The sequence below is a fragment of the Pan paniscus genome, chromosome 1 (assembly GCF_029289425.2).
Source record: "Pan paniscus chromosome 1, NHGRI_mPanPan1-v2.0_pri, whole genome shotgun sequence".
In the NCBI taxonomy this organism is placed as follows: domain Eukaryota; kingdom Metazoa; phylum Chordata; class Mammalia; order Primates; family Hominidae; genus Pan; species Pan paniscus.
In genome coordinates, this window is record NC_073249.2 from 96,161,016 (window position 1) to 96,173,840 (window position 12,825).

General features: G+C 46.2%; 2 protein-coding genes and 1 non-coding gene across 3 annotated transcripts; 1 reads left to right on the top strand and 2 right to left on the bottom strand.

Moving 5' to 3' along the window:
• Window positions 1-228: 228 nt before the first annotated feature.
• On the bottom strand, window positions 229-300 carry TRNAM-CAU (transfer RNA methionine (anticodon CAU)). The gene has a single exon. It is a non-coding gene; the product is annotated as a tRNA-Met (tRNA).
• A 205-nt stretch (window positions 301-505) lies between these two features.
• Window positions 506-9,438, top strand: ILF2 (interleukin enhancer binding factor 2). Its single transcript, XM_003817148.4, has 14 exons — window positions 506-632; window positions 1,324-1,383; window positions 1,677-1,719; window positions 2,938-3,042; window positions 3,418-3,495; window positions 3,836-3,938; window positions 5,760-5,825; window positions 6,152-6,268; window positions 7,013-7,091; window positions 7,357-7,444; window positions 8,198-8,259; window positions 8,341-8,455; window positions 8,679-8,769; window positions 8,918-9,438. Exons 1-14 carry the CDS (start codon window positions 628-630, stop codon window positions 9,076-9,078), a joined length of 1,173 nt encoding a protein of 390 aa, XP_003817196.1. The 5' UTR covers window positions 506-627; the 3' UTR covers window positions 9,079-9,438.
• A 205-nt stretch (window positions 9,439-9,643) lies between these two features.
• SNAPIN (SNAP associated protein) lies at window positions 9,644-12,825 on the bottom strand. The gene is made up of 4 exons (XM_003817150.6): window positions 12,580-12,825; window positions 12,283-12,329; window positions 11,901-12,019; window positions 9,644-10,274 (listed from the first exon to the last, which is right to left on the bottom strand). The coding sequence occupies exons 1-4, from the start codon at window positions 12,720-12,722 to the stop codon at window positions 10,173-10,175; spliced, it is 411 nt and encodes a 136-aa protein (XP_003817198.1). The 5' UTR covers window positions 12,723-12,825; the 3' UTR covers window positions 9,644-10,172.

The window sequence follows — 12,825 nt, forward strand, 5'->3', positions numbered from 1 at the left end:
ACACTAATTCAATCAATATACTCCTCTCCTATCTAAAACCTGTTTCTCCTGCTTCGAGTTTGTAGACGTGCAGTGTTCAAACTCCCTTTTCCCCATCAACTTCAACTGCTAGTGGCAAAAATAGCTGGTATTGGTTGCATTTTTGAGGTAGGACAATTGGCAAGATATTTTCCTTTACTAAAGAAACGTAGATTACGTATGCCATACAGGGCAATGAAAAAACTTCGATAGCAGAGGATGGTTTCGATCCATCGACCTCTGGGTTATGGGCCCAGCACGCTTCCGCTGCGCCACTCTGCTATCTAGAACTAAAATTTCTCATGATTGTTATAGAACACTACGTAGTCGTTGTCCTGACTTCTTTAGTGCCACCTAATGTCTGATCAAAAATTCGTCATTACTATAGAACCAGTTCTTATTGGCTAGTTCCTGACACAGTAGGCGTTTTTTATTGGTTCATAAGCCCGGTTTGACAAAGTAAGCCAATAGGCATAAGCGATGGGGTAAGGCGGGAGCCAATCGCGCCGGGTTTTATTGGGACACGCCGGCAAGACGCCTCTTCAGTTGTCTGCTACTCAGAGGAACGGGCGGTTGGTGCGGCCTCCATTGTTCGTGTTTTAAGGCGCCATGAGGTAAGTGGGTCGAAGCGGTCGAAAGGTTTCAGGTATTCGACGGAAAACTTTGTGAACGTGGGCCGAAAGAAGTCGGAGTATCAGAAAGGGCCATGTATCCGGGGGCTGGCCAAAAACCTGAGAACTCCTGGTCTAGGATAGTGGGAGAGATGGAGCCTGGTAGAGGCGGGGAAACTTGGGCCCGGGATGGGGTTCGGGCCCAGGAGTGGGGAGGCGGGTTCGACACCTCTGTCTCTGAAGGGTTGCGATGAGGGGGTGTCCTCAAGCCCCTGGAGGAGCTCCCCACCTTTCCCCCGCCCCCGTCATCCGGGCTGAGAATGCTGGAGCGAGCCGCATTCATCCTCAGTGCGAAGGCCTTGACATTAGGACACGCCCGATAAATGTGTACGTTAGTGAAGAAATGAGCAATCTTTAGCCTCCGAAGTATTAGGATTCGTGTGGCCCAGGATTATGGGTTATTAAGTGTAGGGCTCACTGTCTGAGCCCCATCATTACTTGAGGGGGTTGTGATTAACTTAGAGGAGGTTATGGGGGTGTAACTGGGCACCATTTGGAATGGGGAGAAGTGTAAGTGTGAGTGGGGTCTCTTGCCTACCGTTGGGAGGTTCCGAGGGATGAAAGTAGCCAACCTAAGATGATATGGCCGGTGGGTATTCCTTCAATGAGGTCAAAATAAAATCTGCATTTCTAGGGGCGACAGAGGCCGTGGTCGTGGTGGGCGCTTTGGTTCCAGAGGAGGCCCAGGAGGAGGGTGAGTACCAGCTTTTAGCATCTCTGCACTTGGTTGTTAGTTTCTGCTTGTCATCTAAATAGGAGTTTTGGAGTAGACTAATGTCACTTGGTTTTGCGAGAGCCAACTATGGTCTTTTCCTGCACTCCTGTTAAATGAATTTGGCCCCACTATGCTAAGAATGATTCTTTCCCTCCCCGGAGACTTTGTCACTCATTCTGAGGACTGACATGTTTTCAAAATTGTTGGCGTGTTATTTACATCTCGGCTTGATTCCTACCTAGGGAATAATTTGGCTGTTTTTCATGTTTTAGGTTCAGGCCCTTTGTACCACATATCCCATTTGACTTCTATTTGGTGAGTACCTTGGGTTAATGATACACATTTTCTGGTCACTGTTGAAATGGAGCCCAGTATCTCCCAGTTAATGAAGTTAGATGGTGGTTGAAGAGGGCAGACACAGTGCCTCACGCCTGTAATCTCAGCACTTTGGGAGGCCGAGGCAGACGGATTACCTGAAGGTCAGGAGTTTGAGACCAGCCTGGCCAATATGGTGAAACCCCGTCTCTACTAAAAATAAAAAAGTTGGCTGGGCATGTGTCTAATCCCAGCTACTTGGGAGGCTGAAGCAGGAGAATTGCTTAACCTGGGAGGCGGAGGTTGCAGTGAACCAAGATGGCACCACTACAAAAAAAAAAGATGGTTGAAATAGGGAGGGAAAGTGATTTGTGAAAAGATTTGGGGTTTTGAGTCAACTGTGTGTTGCTTTACATACAGAAACAGTGTAAGCATGGTGGGGAGAATAATTCCTTGGCTACTGTTGGCATTAAACATGATTATAATCTTTGTTCTGAACAAGTAATTGTATTTATGGTATATCTGTTACTATAAAGATAGTGATAGCTTAAATTATGGCTATTCCAGCTTTTATCCTTGTTTGAACTTTTTTTTTTTTTTGAGACAGTCTCACTCTGTCACCCAGGCTGGAGTGCAGTGGTGCAATCTTGGCTCACTGCACTGAACCTGGGAGGCAGAGGAATCAGGACCTCTGCCTCCAGGGTTCAAACGATTCTCCTGCCTCAGCCTCCTGAGTAGTTGGGATTACAGGCACCTGCCACCATGCCCAGCTAATTTTTGTATGTCTGTTTAGTAGAGACGGGGTTTCACCATGTTGCCCAGGCTGATCTTGAACTCCTGACCTCGTGATCTGCCCACCTCAGCCTCCCAAGGTGCTGGGATTACAGGTGTGCCTGACCCACTGTGCCTGGCCTTTGAATAAATTTTTTTTTTTGAGGCAGGGTCTCACTCTGTTGCCCAGGCTGGAGTTGCAATGGCACGATCTTGGCTCACTGCAACCTCGCTTCCTGTGTTCAAGGGATTCTCTCACCTCAGCCTCCCAAGTAGCTGGGATTACAGGTGTGAGCCACCACGCCCAGCTAATTGAACAAATTAAGCAGTAAAAACAAGTGTAGAATTTTCTGTTTTTAACCTTTTTCTGTCGTAGTAATAGAAAAAACAATCTCTCCTGTATATTATCTTCGGCAAATAGAATGTAGTTGTTTACTTCTGGTTTAGTGTGAAATGGCCTTTCCCCGGGTCAAGCCAGCACCTGATGAAACTTCCTTCAGTGAGGCCTTGCTGAAGAGGAATCAGGACCTGGCTCCCAATTCTGCTGAACAGGTATGTTCTTTTGGCTGTCTTCCAGAAATGTCTCTAAAGCAGTTAAAAGTATTGGTAAAGAGTAACTGTTGGTAAGGTTAAGAATGGTGTTAACAGAGCCTGAAATCCACAAAGGGTTTAATTGTTCTCCTTATTTCTCATTGTGGGTGGAGATAGCCAGGTGGATATATAAACAAATTACATATGCATTCTTATTTTTACTGGGGACAAAGAGTTGTTCTCTTCCCATATATTCAAGGCCAGAATGAAGTGTTTTTAAAGCCCTATGTCAGTATTGAGTCAGCTTGTATGGAAGGGATTAGGAGAAAATATTCAAATTCTGAGAAATTGCTTATAATTTTTCATCTTCAAGTATTGTTTCATACTGTTTTTCAGGCATCTATCCTTTCTCTGGTGACAAAAATAAACAATGTGATTGATAATCTGATTGTGGCTCCAGGGACATTTGAAGTGGTGAGTTTTTGATGATTTAGTTTTAGGAAAGGGCACCTTTGGTAGTGTGGAAATTGCCTTGGCTCTTGACTTAATTTTCAGTTGTCTGTTATCCAAAGCCAAGACTAAAATGAGAAAGTACAGTGGAATTTCTTTGTAGTACTGATCTTGGGGACAAGACTTGTATCATTGTTATGCTAGCTGTGATGTATCAGGCTTTCATGTGGTGGTTTTGGGGGTGATTTCACCTCTGCTACTTCTTAATTTGGGTAACAGGTAGCTGTGTTGTAACAGTTCTGGGAGGACCTAGGCACCTTTTTTTCTTCTAAATTGTTTTTCCCCGAAATCCTCTTTCCAACAGCAAATTGAAGAAGTTCGACAGGTGGGATCCTATAAAAAGGGGACAATGACTACAGGACACAATGTGGCTGACCTGGTGGTGATACTCAAGATTCTGCCAACGTGTGAGTGTGCCTGTTTCTGGTCATGGGAACAGAACATAGCACTTGGATTAGGGGTTTAGGTATCTTTTTTTGTTTTGAGACAAATTCTCCCTCCGTTGGCCAGGCTGGAGTGCAGTGGTACCATTGTAGCTCACTGCAGCCTTGACCTCCACTACAGCAAGTGATCTTCCCGCCTTAGCCTCCTGAGTAGCTGGGACTACAGATGTTTGCCACCACACCCAGCTAATTTTTGTATTTTTTGTAGATACAGGGTTTCACCGTGTTGCTCGGGCTGGTCTCAAACTCCTGAGCTCAAGCAATCTGCCCACCTCAGCCTCCCAAAGTGCTGGGATTACAGGCGTGAGCCACTGTGCCCAGCCCTTAGGGATCTTGAAAGCTCAAATTTCTTGTGAGAAAGGATGTTTGTAAGACAAATGTTTCTAGTTTTTGTTTTTGGGACGGATCTCACTCTGTTGCCCTGGCTGGAGTGTAATGGCGTGATCTCGGTTCACTGCAACCTCCACCTCCTGGGTTCTAGCTGTTTTCCTGCCTTGGCCTCCCAAGTAGCTGGGATTACAGGCAAGTGCCAGCATGCCAGGCTAATTTTTCTGTTTTTAGTAGAGACGGGGTTTCACCATGTTAGCTAGTCTGGTCTCAAACTCCTGACCTCAGGTGATCCGCCCGCCTTGGCCTCCCAAAGTGTTGGGATTACAGGCGTGAGCCACTGCACCCTGCCTGACAAATGTTTTTTAATGAGTGATAAGGGACAAACGCTGGAGTGTGTGTGTCTGAAAGAATGTATAGCAGGTTACTGTACGGCCATGTTTCTCAACTGGAGGTAATTTTGCCACCCAGGGGATATCTGGCAGTATCTGGTGGTACTTTTGATTGTTAAAACAAGGGGGTGCTACTGGCATCAAAAAAGGGTAGAAGCCAGGTGTGGTGGCTGTATTCCCAGCACTTTGGGAGGCTGAGGCAAGAGGATCACTTGACCCCAGGAGTTTGACCAGCCTGTATAACATAGAGAGACCCTGTACCTACAAAAAGAAAAAAATTAGCTGGGCATGGTGGTGCATGCTTTGGTCCCAGCTACCAGAAGCCTGAGGTGGGGCCGGGTGCAGTGGCTCACGCCTGTAATCCCAACACTTAGGGAGGCCAAGGCCTGGAGTTCAAGACCAGCCTGGCCAACGTGGCAAAACCCAGTCTCTACCAAAAATATAAAAATTAGCCAGGCGTGGTGGTGGGCGTCTGTAATCCCCGCTACTTGGGAGGCTGAGGCAGGAGAGTTGCTTGAACCTGGGAGGCAGAGGTTGGAGTTAGCAGAGATCGTGCCTGTGCACTTCAGCTTGGGTGACAGAGTGAGGCCCTGTCTCAAAAATAAGAAAAAAAGAAAAAGCAGCAGCCTGAGGTGAGAGGATTGCTTGAGCCCGGGAGGCTGAGGCTGCAGTGAGCTGTGATTGTGCCACTGCACTGCAGCCTGGGTGACAAGAGTGAGACCCTTTCTCAAAAAAAGAAAAAGGATAGAGGCCATGGATGCTGTTAAACATCCTACATCCCCATCACCCCAAAGATTTGTCTAGCCCAAAATGTTATTAACTGCCACTGACCTGAAAAACCCTGCTGTAGAAAGAGGATATGAGTACAGGAGGGGTCCTGTTCCCTGAGTCTTCCAATTTTTCTGCCCAGGCCTTGGCTTTCTCTTATAAAAGTATATATTCTATTACTTACCCTTGCTTCAGCCTTGGATATGGGACAGAAATGAGAGTGCAAAGTAGCTTAGAGATACATAGAAAGTCTAGGTAAATAAATTATTATAACATCATGTCATTTTCTGTCAATTAGTGGAAGCTGTTGCTGCCCTGGGGAACAAAGTCGTGGAAAGCCTAAGAGCACAGGATCCTTCTGAAGGTTTGCATTTGTTGCTGATTCTGTATTTAGTAGCCATAGGAACCAGGTCTTGTAATTGTAAGTACACTTTCAACAAAATCAGGTCAGACCAGATGGAAGAGTAAATGCAGAGTTTTATGTTGTGGGAGTTTTTGGCAGGGGCTTCAGGTGTTCAAGGTGTTCAAGGGAGATCTGTTTGATCTCCCTTCTAAAGCTCTGTATTCTAAATTCTCATTCTGGACTTTGTGCTGTTTTAAAAAATCCACCTGTTCCCCCCCACCCTGGATTTAACTTTGGTCATCTAATGGAAATGTGAGTTATAGTTTTTGTTTATTCTGTTTTTTCAGTTTTAACCATGCTGACCAACGAAACTGGCTTTGAAATCAGTTCTTCTGATGCTACAGTGAAGATTCTCATTACAACAGTGCCACCCAATCTTCGAAAACTGGATCCAGAACTCCATTGTTAGTTCTTTTTTTTCCATTGCTGGAAAATTTAGGGGATATTCAAAACATGGTATTGTTGCTGTTTAGTTTACTTAGCTTGTTGCTATTCCACATGCAGCTTCCTGGGAATTGAATAACTTAGGTTTATTCTGAACTTTGCTCTCTCCCTCTGTAATTTGGAAATAGTTTATCAGCTTGCTAGTGGAATTTTCAGATGGGGTGACCAAGAAAGCATTTGGAGGACTTAAAAAGGACTGAGAAAATATTTATGGAGGGGGATAGGCTTTTGAAGAAAACAGATCTTGCATGCTTCTAGTGATTTTTAGACAAGTGATTTGCTGATATGAGAAACACAGGGTGGCTTAAAGAATTGCAGAGTTGGTCGGGTGCGGTGGCTCACGCCTGTAATCCCAGCACTTTGGGAGGCTGAGGCAGGCAGATCACCTGAGGTCAGGAGTTGGAGACCATCCTGGCCAACATGATGAAACCCCGTCTCTACTAAAATAAAAAATTAGTGGGGCATGATGGCGGTTACCTGTAATCCCAGCTACTCAGGAGGCTGAGGCAGGAGAATTGCTCGAACCTGGGAGGCGGAGGTTGCAGTGAGCTGAGATCGCGCCACTGTACGCGATCCAGCCTGGACAACAGAGCAAGACTCCGTCTATCCTGCCCTCCTTCCAAGTTTTTAGACTGTAACAGTGGTAATGAGTAGCTTGTTTAATGAAAATGTTTCATCCTGGCATATCATGCTTGTCTTTTTAGTGGATATCAAAGTATTGCAGAGTGCCTTAGCAGCCATCCGACATGCCCGCTGGTTCGAGGAAAATGCTTCTCAGTCCACGTGAGTCCCTCCCTGACCATTTGGATTAAGATAAACTTTTTAACTGCAGTGAATAGCAGGATACCCCCGTACTTCCTCTGACAGAACTATTTTGCCTGTGACCTCGTGTGTGGATTTTTATTTTTACCTTAAGTAAGCAAATTAAGATTTAGAGAAAGCAGAGAACGTATAGTTCTGGAAATAGCATAGTCAGCTTCAATTCTACCTTAGGCATGGAAATACATGATCGTATTGATTTTAATGTTTGGGTCACTATTACTTTCAGAGTTAAAGTTCTCATCAGACTACTGAAGGACTTGAGGATTCGTTTTCCTGGCTTTGAGCCCCTGACACCCTGGATCCTTGACCTACTAGTAAGTAAAGATGGGCAATTGGAGTTCCTCATCATCCTTATTTACTAGTACTAGTAGTAGTAGTAGTAGTAGTAGTAACTCTGAAATTCACCAGAGTCTGAAATTTGGTGAAGCTTAAAAGAAATTTTATTGGTAGACAAGTAATCCAATAAAAATTCAACATTTACATGACTCAGAGACATTTGTTTAAAAAAAAAGAAAAAATTCAAAGTTTTTTTTTTTTTTGTATATTCAACGAAATGAGTAGTTACTGAGTTATAGTGTCCCATTTTCTTCTCATGACTGCTACCATTTAATCATGGTAGTAGAGAGAAATGAGTGAGCAGCCATTTCAGAATTGCTTCTGAACATGAAAATTTTGGCTTGACTTAGACCTAAATGACCAGTTTTCCTCGTGATCATTTAAGGTTTTAGTTTGATGCCTGTAATCCCAGCACTTTGGGAGGCTGAGGCCAGAGGATCACTTGAAGCCAGGAGTTTGAGGCCAGCCTGGGCAAAATAGCGAGACTCTGTCTCTACAAGAGAAAAAAAAAATTAGCCAGTTGTAGTGGCTTGAACTTATAGTCCTAGCTTCTCAGGAGGCTGAGGCAGGAGGGTTGCTTGAGCCCAGGAGTTCGCGGTTACAGTGAACTATGATTGCGCCACTGCACTCCAGCCTGGGTGACAAAGTGAGGCCCTGTCTCTAAAAAATAAAGTTCTAGTTATCAGAAGTGCCATTTTGATGGCACACCTACTGGATTTATTATTTTTCAGGGCCATTATGCTGTGATGAACAACCCCACCAGACAGCCTTTGGCCCTAAACGTTGCATACAGGTACAGCATGCTTTGGGTTTAGGGTTGGTTGTAAACTATTTTGTGCATTCCTTTAATACCTCATACCTCCCTGTGTTCTAGGCGCTGCTTGCAGATTCTGGCTGCAGGACTGTTCCTGCCAGGTTCAGTGGGTATCACTGACCCCTGTGAGAGTGGCAACTTTAGAGTACACACAGTCATGACCCTAGAACAGCAGGTATTGGGACAGATATGAACTGAGTTGTTTTGCCCCACTCTTTTGAATACTGCTGCTCAGCAGGCAAAGTGGAATATGGTCTTTACGGGTCAGGAATTTGGGGATTCTGAAAGACTTTGGTCCTGAGATTTAAAAAGCTGTCTTAATCTCTGTTTTCACAAGGGTATTACTCAAATAAGGTCCTTTGATTTTCCTTGCTTACTCTCACTTTGCTTTCCTTCAGGACATGGTCTGCTATACAGCTCAGACTCTCGTCCGAATCCTCTCACATGGTGGCTTTAGGAAGATCCTTGGCCAGGAGGGTGATGCCAGCTGTGAGTGACCACTGTGGGTCAGGGGTTTTGTATTGTAATCTGGTACAGAGAAGCTGTACACTACTTAAATGTCTTTAATATTTCCACAGTGTAAGTAATGACTTTTATGCTGGGCTACTCGTCTAAATCACCTTTTTCTCTTTCCTAGATCTTGCTTCTGAAATATCTACCTGGGATGGAGTGATAGTAACACCTTCAGAAAAGGCTTATGAGAAGCCACCAGAGAAGAAGGAAGGAGAGGAAGAAGAGGAGAATACAGAAGAACCACCTCAAGGAGAGGAAGAAGAAAGCATGGAAACTCAGGAGTGACATTCCCTTCACTCCTTTTCCTACCCAAGGGGGAAGACTGGAGCCTAAGCTGCCTGCTACTGGGCTTTACATGGTGACAGACATTTCCGTGGGATAGGGAAGATAGCAGGAAGAAAAGTAAACTCCATAGAAGTGTCATTCCACTGGGTTTTGATATTGGCTTAGCTGCCAGTCTCCCATTTGTGACCTATGCCATCCATCTATAATGGAGGATACCAATATTTCTTCCTAATATTCTATAATCTCCAACTCCTGAAAACCCCTCTCTCAACTAATACTTTGCTGTTGAAATGTTGTGAAATGTTAAGTGTCTGGAAATTTTTTTTTCTAAGAAAAACTATTAAAGTACTTCCTAGTAGGGCTCTTGGTCTTTCTGGTTGGTGTTGTTTGTTTGTTTGTTTGTTTGCATGTGGCAACCTTTTTTGCTTTTTGCTTTGTGTACTCTTTCGTTGAAATTGATAATTGAGTCATTTAATTATAAATACTCAGATCACAATTTGAAGCTGTCTTTGAATTAAAGGACAAACTCCTGGAACCCTTCCATATACCAGAGTAAACTAGAATATCGTTTTAAGTATTTATTGAATAAAATGATTCTATCAACACTGCTACTGTATTCAAGCCAGTGCAATAAAAAAGTGGGTGGACAGAGGTCATTCACTTTGACTTTGCCTGCCCCCTCCAAATCCCCAGTGTAAACAGGAAAATGAGAAGTCACAGGTAGAGGACATGCTGTCCAGGCCCGTGTAACCAGGCATGTAACATACAAAGGAAGCCCCTCTGGTTAACTAGTCCTGAAGAAGGTAAGCCTCAAGTATGCAGCTTAAAAAAAAAAGTAGAGGCCTCAGCTCATTTGTGAAAGGAAGCAAGAGCCATAATTAATGTAAGTCCTTTGGGAACCTCATTCTGGCTGTGTGTAGGTTTCCTGGGGCCCCTACATAAATGGGTAAGACGAAGTGCTTCAAACGAACCGTACGGCTCCCTTTTTAATGTCTGAAGGTCTATGGGGACTGTCTCCTAGGATCTTTGCATGTCTGTTGAAACAAGGCAGCTGGGGAACAGTACTTGTGCTACTGAGTCCATAGGCTCATCTGTTATTTGCCTGGGGAGCCAGGGGGGTAAATTCCCGAATCCAGCATTGCTCTCCTGCGGGCTGTTTCCTTGGCAACACTGTGGTTTAGCCGTCTCAGTCGTTCCTACAAGACAAGGAAGGTTTGGAATCCTAACCACTGTGAAAGGCTTTAGAGTGTAAGTGAACTAGGTGCTGAAAAATACCGGGCTTGATCTACCTCAAAGTCAGTCTTCAAAAGTATATATAAGAATGTAGGCCGGGCGTGGTGGCTCATACTTGTAATCCCAGCACTTTGGGAGGCTGAGGCGGGTGGATTACCTGAGGTCAGGAGTTCAAGACCAGCCTGACCAACATGGTAAAACCCGTCTCTACTAAAAAATACAAAAAAATTAGCTGGGCATGGTGGCGGGCGCTTGTAATCTGAGGCAGGAGAATTGCTTGAAACCGGGAGGTGGAGGTTGCAATGAAATGAGATCGTGCCACTGCACTCTAGCCTGGGTGACAGAGGGAGAACTCCATCTCAAAAAAGAAAAAAAAAAAATGTAGGCCAGGCATGGTGCTCATGCCTATCCCAGCACCATTTAGGAGGAAGTGGCAGGAAGATCACTTGAGCCCAGTTTGAGACCAGCCTGGGCACCATAGTGATAGCCTGTCTTTTTTTTTTTTCCCTGAGACGGAGTTTCACTCTTGTTGCCCAGGCTGAAGTGCAATGGTGCGATCTCAGCTCACCGCAACCTCCGTCCCCCGGGCTTAAGTGATTCTTCTGTCTCAGCCTCCCAAGTAGCTGGGATTACAGGCATGCGCTACCACGCCCAGCTAATTTTGTATTTTTAGTAGAGACGGGGTTTCTCTATGTTGGTCAGGCTGGTCTCCAACTCCCAACCTCAGGTGACCCGCCTGCCTCGGCCTCCCAAACTGCTGGGATTACAGGCAAGAGCCACCTCGCCCAGCCGATCCTGTCTTTTTATTTAAAAAAAAAAAAAAAAAAAGGCCAGGCAGGCCGGGTGCAGTGGCTCACGCCTGTAATCCCAGCGTTTTGGGAGGCCCAGGCAGGTGGATCACTCGCATGCAGGAGTTTGGGACCAGCCTGGGTAACATGGTGAAACCCTGTCTCTAGAAAAAATACAAAAATTAGCTGGACATGGTGGTGCATGCCTGTAGTCCCAGCTACTTGGGAGGCTGAGGTGGATGGATCGCTTGAGCCTGGGGGGTAGAGGCTGCAGTGAGCCTTTATCATGCCACTGCACTCCATCCTGGGTGATAGACCTTGTATCATAAAAATAAATAGCCAGGTGTGGTGGCTCACTCCTGTAGTCCCAGCACTTCGGGTGGCCAAGGTGGGAAGCTCACTTGAGCCCAGGAGTTCCAGACCAGCCTGGGCAACATGGAGAAACCCTACTTCTAGAAAAAAATACAAAAATTAGCTGGGCGTTGTGCACGCTTGTAGTCCTAGTTACTCGGGAGGCGGAGGCAGAATTGCTTGAGCCCAGGGGGCGGAAGTTGCAGTGAGCTGAGATTGAGCCACCGCACTCCAGCCTGGGTGACAGAGGGAGACTGTCACACACACACAAGAATGTAAATGGCAGCAACTGAATACTGAGAATGAGACGAATTCTCCTAGGTATTTTTCAAGTACTGGGAGAAGTGAATTTCCTTTTCCCCAAAGAGTTTTAAAATTACAGTGGCTTTCACTGTGTTGAGGACTTACAAAAAAGGGCAAAGAATCACTGTTGGTAAGATATTCTTTTACCTGAGCATTCTGTAGAATGTTGTTAACCAAGACAACGCGTCGCCGGGCATTAAGTAGCTTCTTAACATAGGGGTCAAGATCCAGGGCCACCTTCTGATCCTCATTTATGCGGCACAGTTCTGGGGATGGAAGTAAGGTGCAGCTAAGATCTAACGGCTCATCTCTTGTTCTGAGGGAAAGCAGGCTGGTAATGGGATGGAAAACACTTGCACCCAAACGGGCCACAGCCATTAGAGATTTAAGACATCCCTGAAAGGAGGAGTCCTTTGGCAGCCCTGATGCCCTGGAAGCAAGTGACAGAAACTCAGCCCAGGGGTTGGCAAAAACCTAAGGTCCTGAAAGTGGGCTGAAGGATTCCGGGTACACAGGGATGCTCACTCACCTGTGGCTAGGTTGTCAATTTGTTCCCGGAGCTCTACCTGGCTCTCTCTGCAAAGAGGTACAAGGCCTACAAGGTCAGGCAGTTACCGGAGCTCAGGAAACGAACTCCCCTACGTATTTACCAAGTACTGAGAGAAGCCGGCCTCCGCTGAACCCTCCACCTGCGGCCTTCCGCCTGTCCTCCCCGCATCGAATAAGTTTCCTAAATTTATGTCCACTCCCAGCCAGAACACTTTCTTGGCCCCGCCCCTACAAAGCCAGAGAGACAGGCCCCGCCCCCAACTTCCCTCCCGGGCACCTGACGGCGTGTACGTGAGAGTCGAGCTGCTGCACAGCGGGTCGCAGGAACTCCAGCAGCCCTTCGGCGAAAAGGTCGCGGCCTGTGGGCCCCGCCACCGGGGTCCCTGCCCCCGATACAGCGGCAGAACCAGCCCCCGCCATCACGAATTGTCCCGACGCCCGGAACCTGCCGCGAGGGCCGCCGGGAACTGGAGCCGCGCCGCACTGCCCCGTGAGGGGGCGCCCGGGAAATGCTGTCTCCACC

Bases quoted from the DNA above. Each gene is read 5' to 3' on its own strand.
- ILF2 (XM_003817148.4), top strand. The intron at 7,445-8,197 runs GTAAGTAAAGAT...ATTATTTTTCAG, and splicing joins CCTGGATCCTTGACCTACTA to GGCCATTATGCTGTGATGAA. The intron at 8,456-8,678 runs GTATTGGGACAG...GCTTTCCTTCAG, and splicing joins TCATGACCCTAGAACAGCAG to GACATGGTCTGCTATACAGC.
- SNAPIN (XM_003817150.6), bottom strand. From the start codon at position 12,722: ATGGCGGGGGCTGGTTCTGCCGCTGTATCGGGGGCAGGGACCCCGGTG. The intron at 12,020-12,282 runs GTGAGTGAGCAT...TTCCATCCCCAG, and splicing joins AATTGACAACCTAGCCACAG to AACTGTGCCGCATAAATGAG. The intron at 10,275-11,900 runs GTAAAAGAATAT...CTTGTCTTGTAG, and splicing joins ACATTCTACAGAATGCTCAG to GAACGACTGAGACGGCTAAA.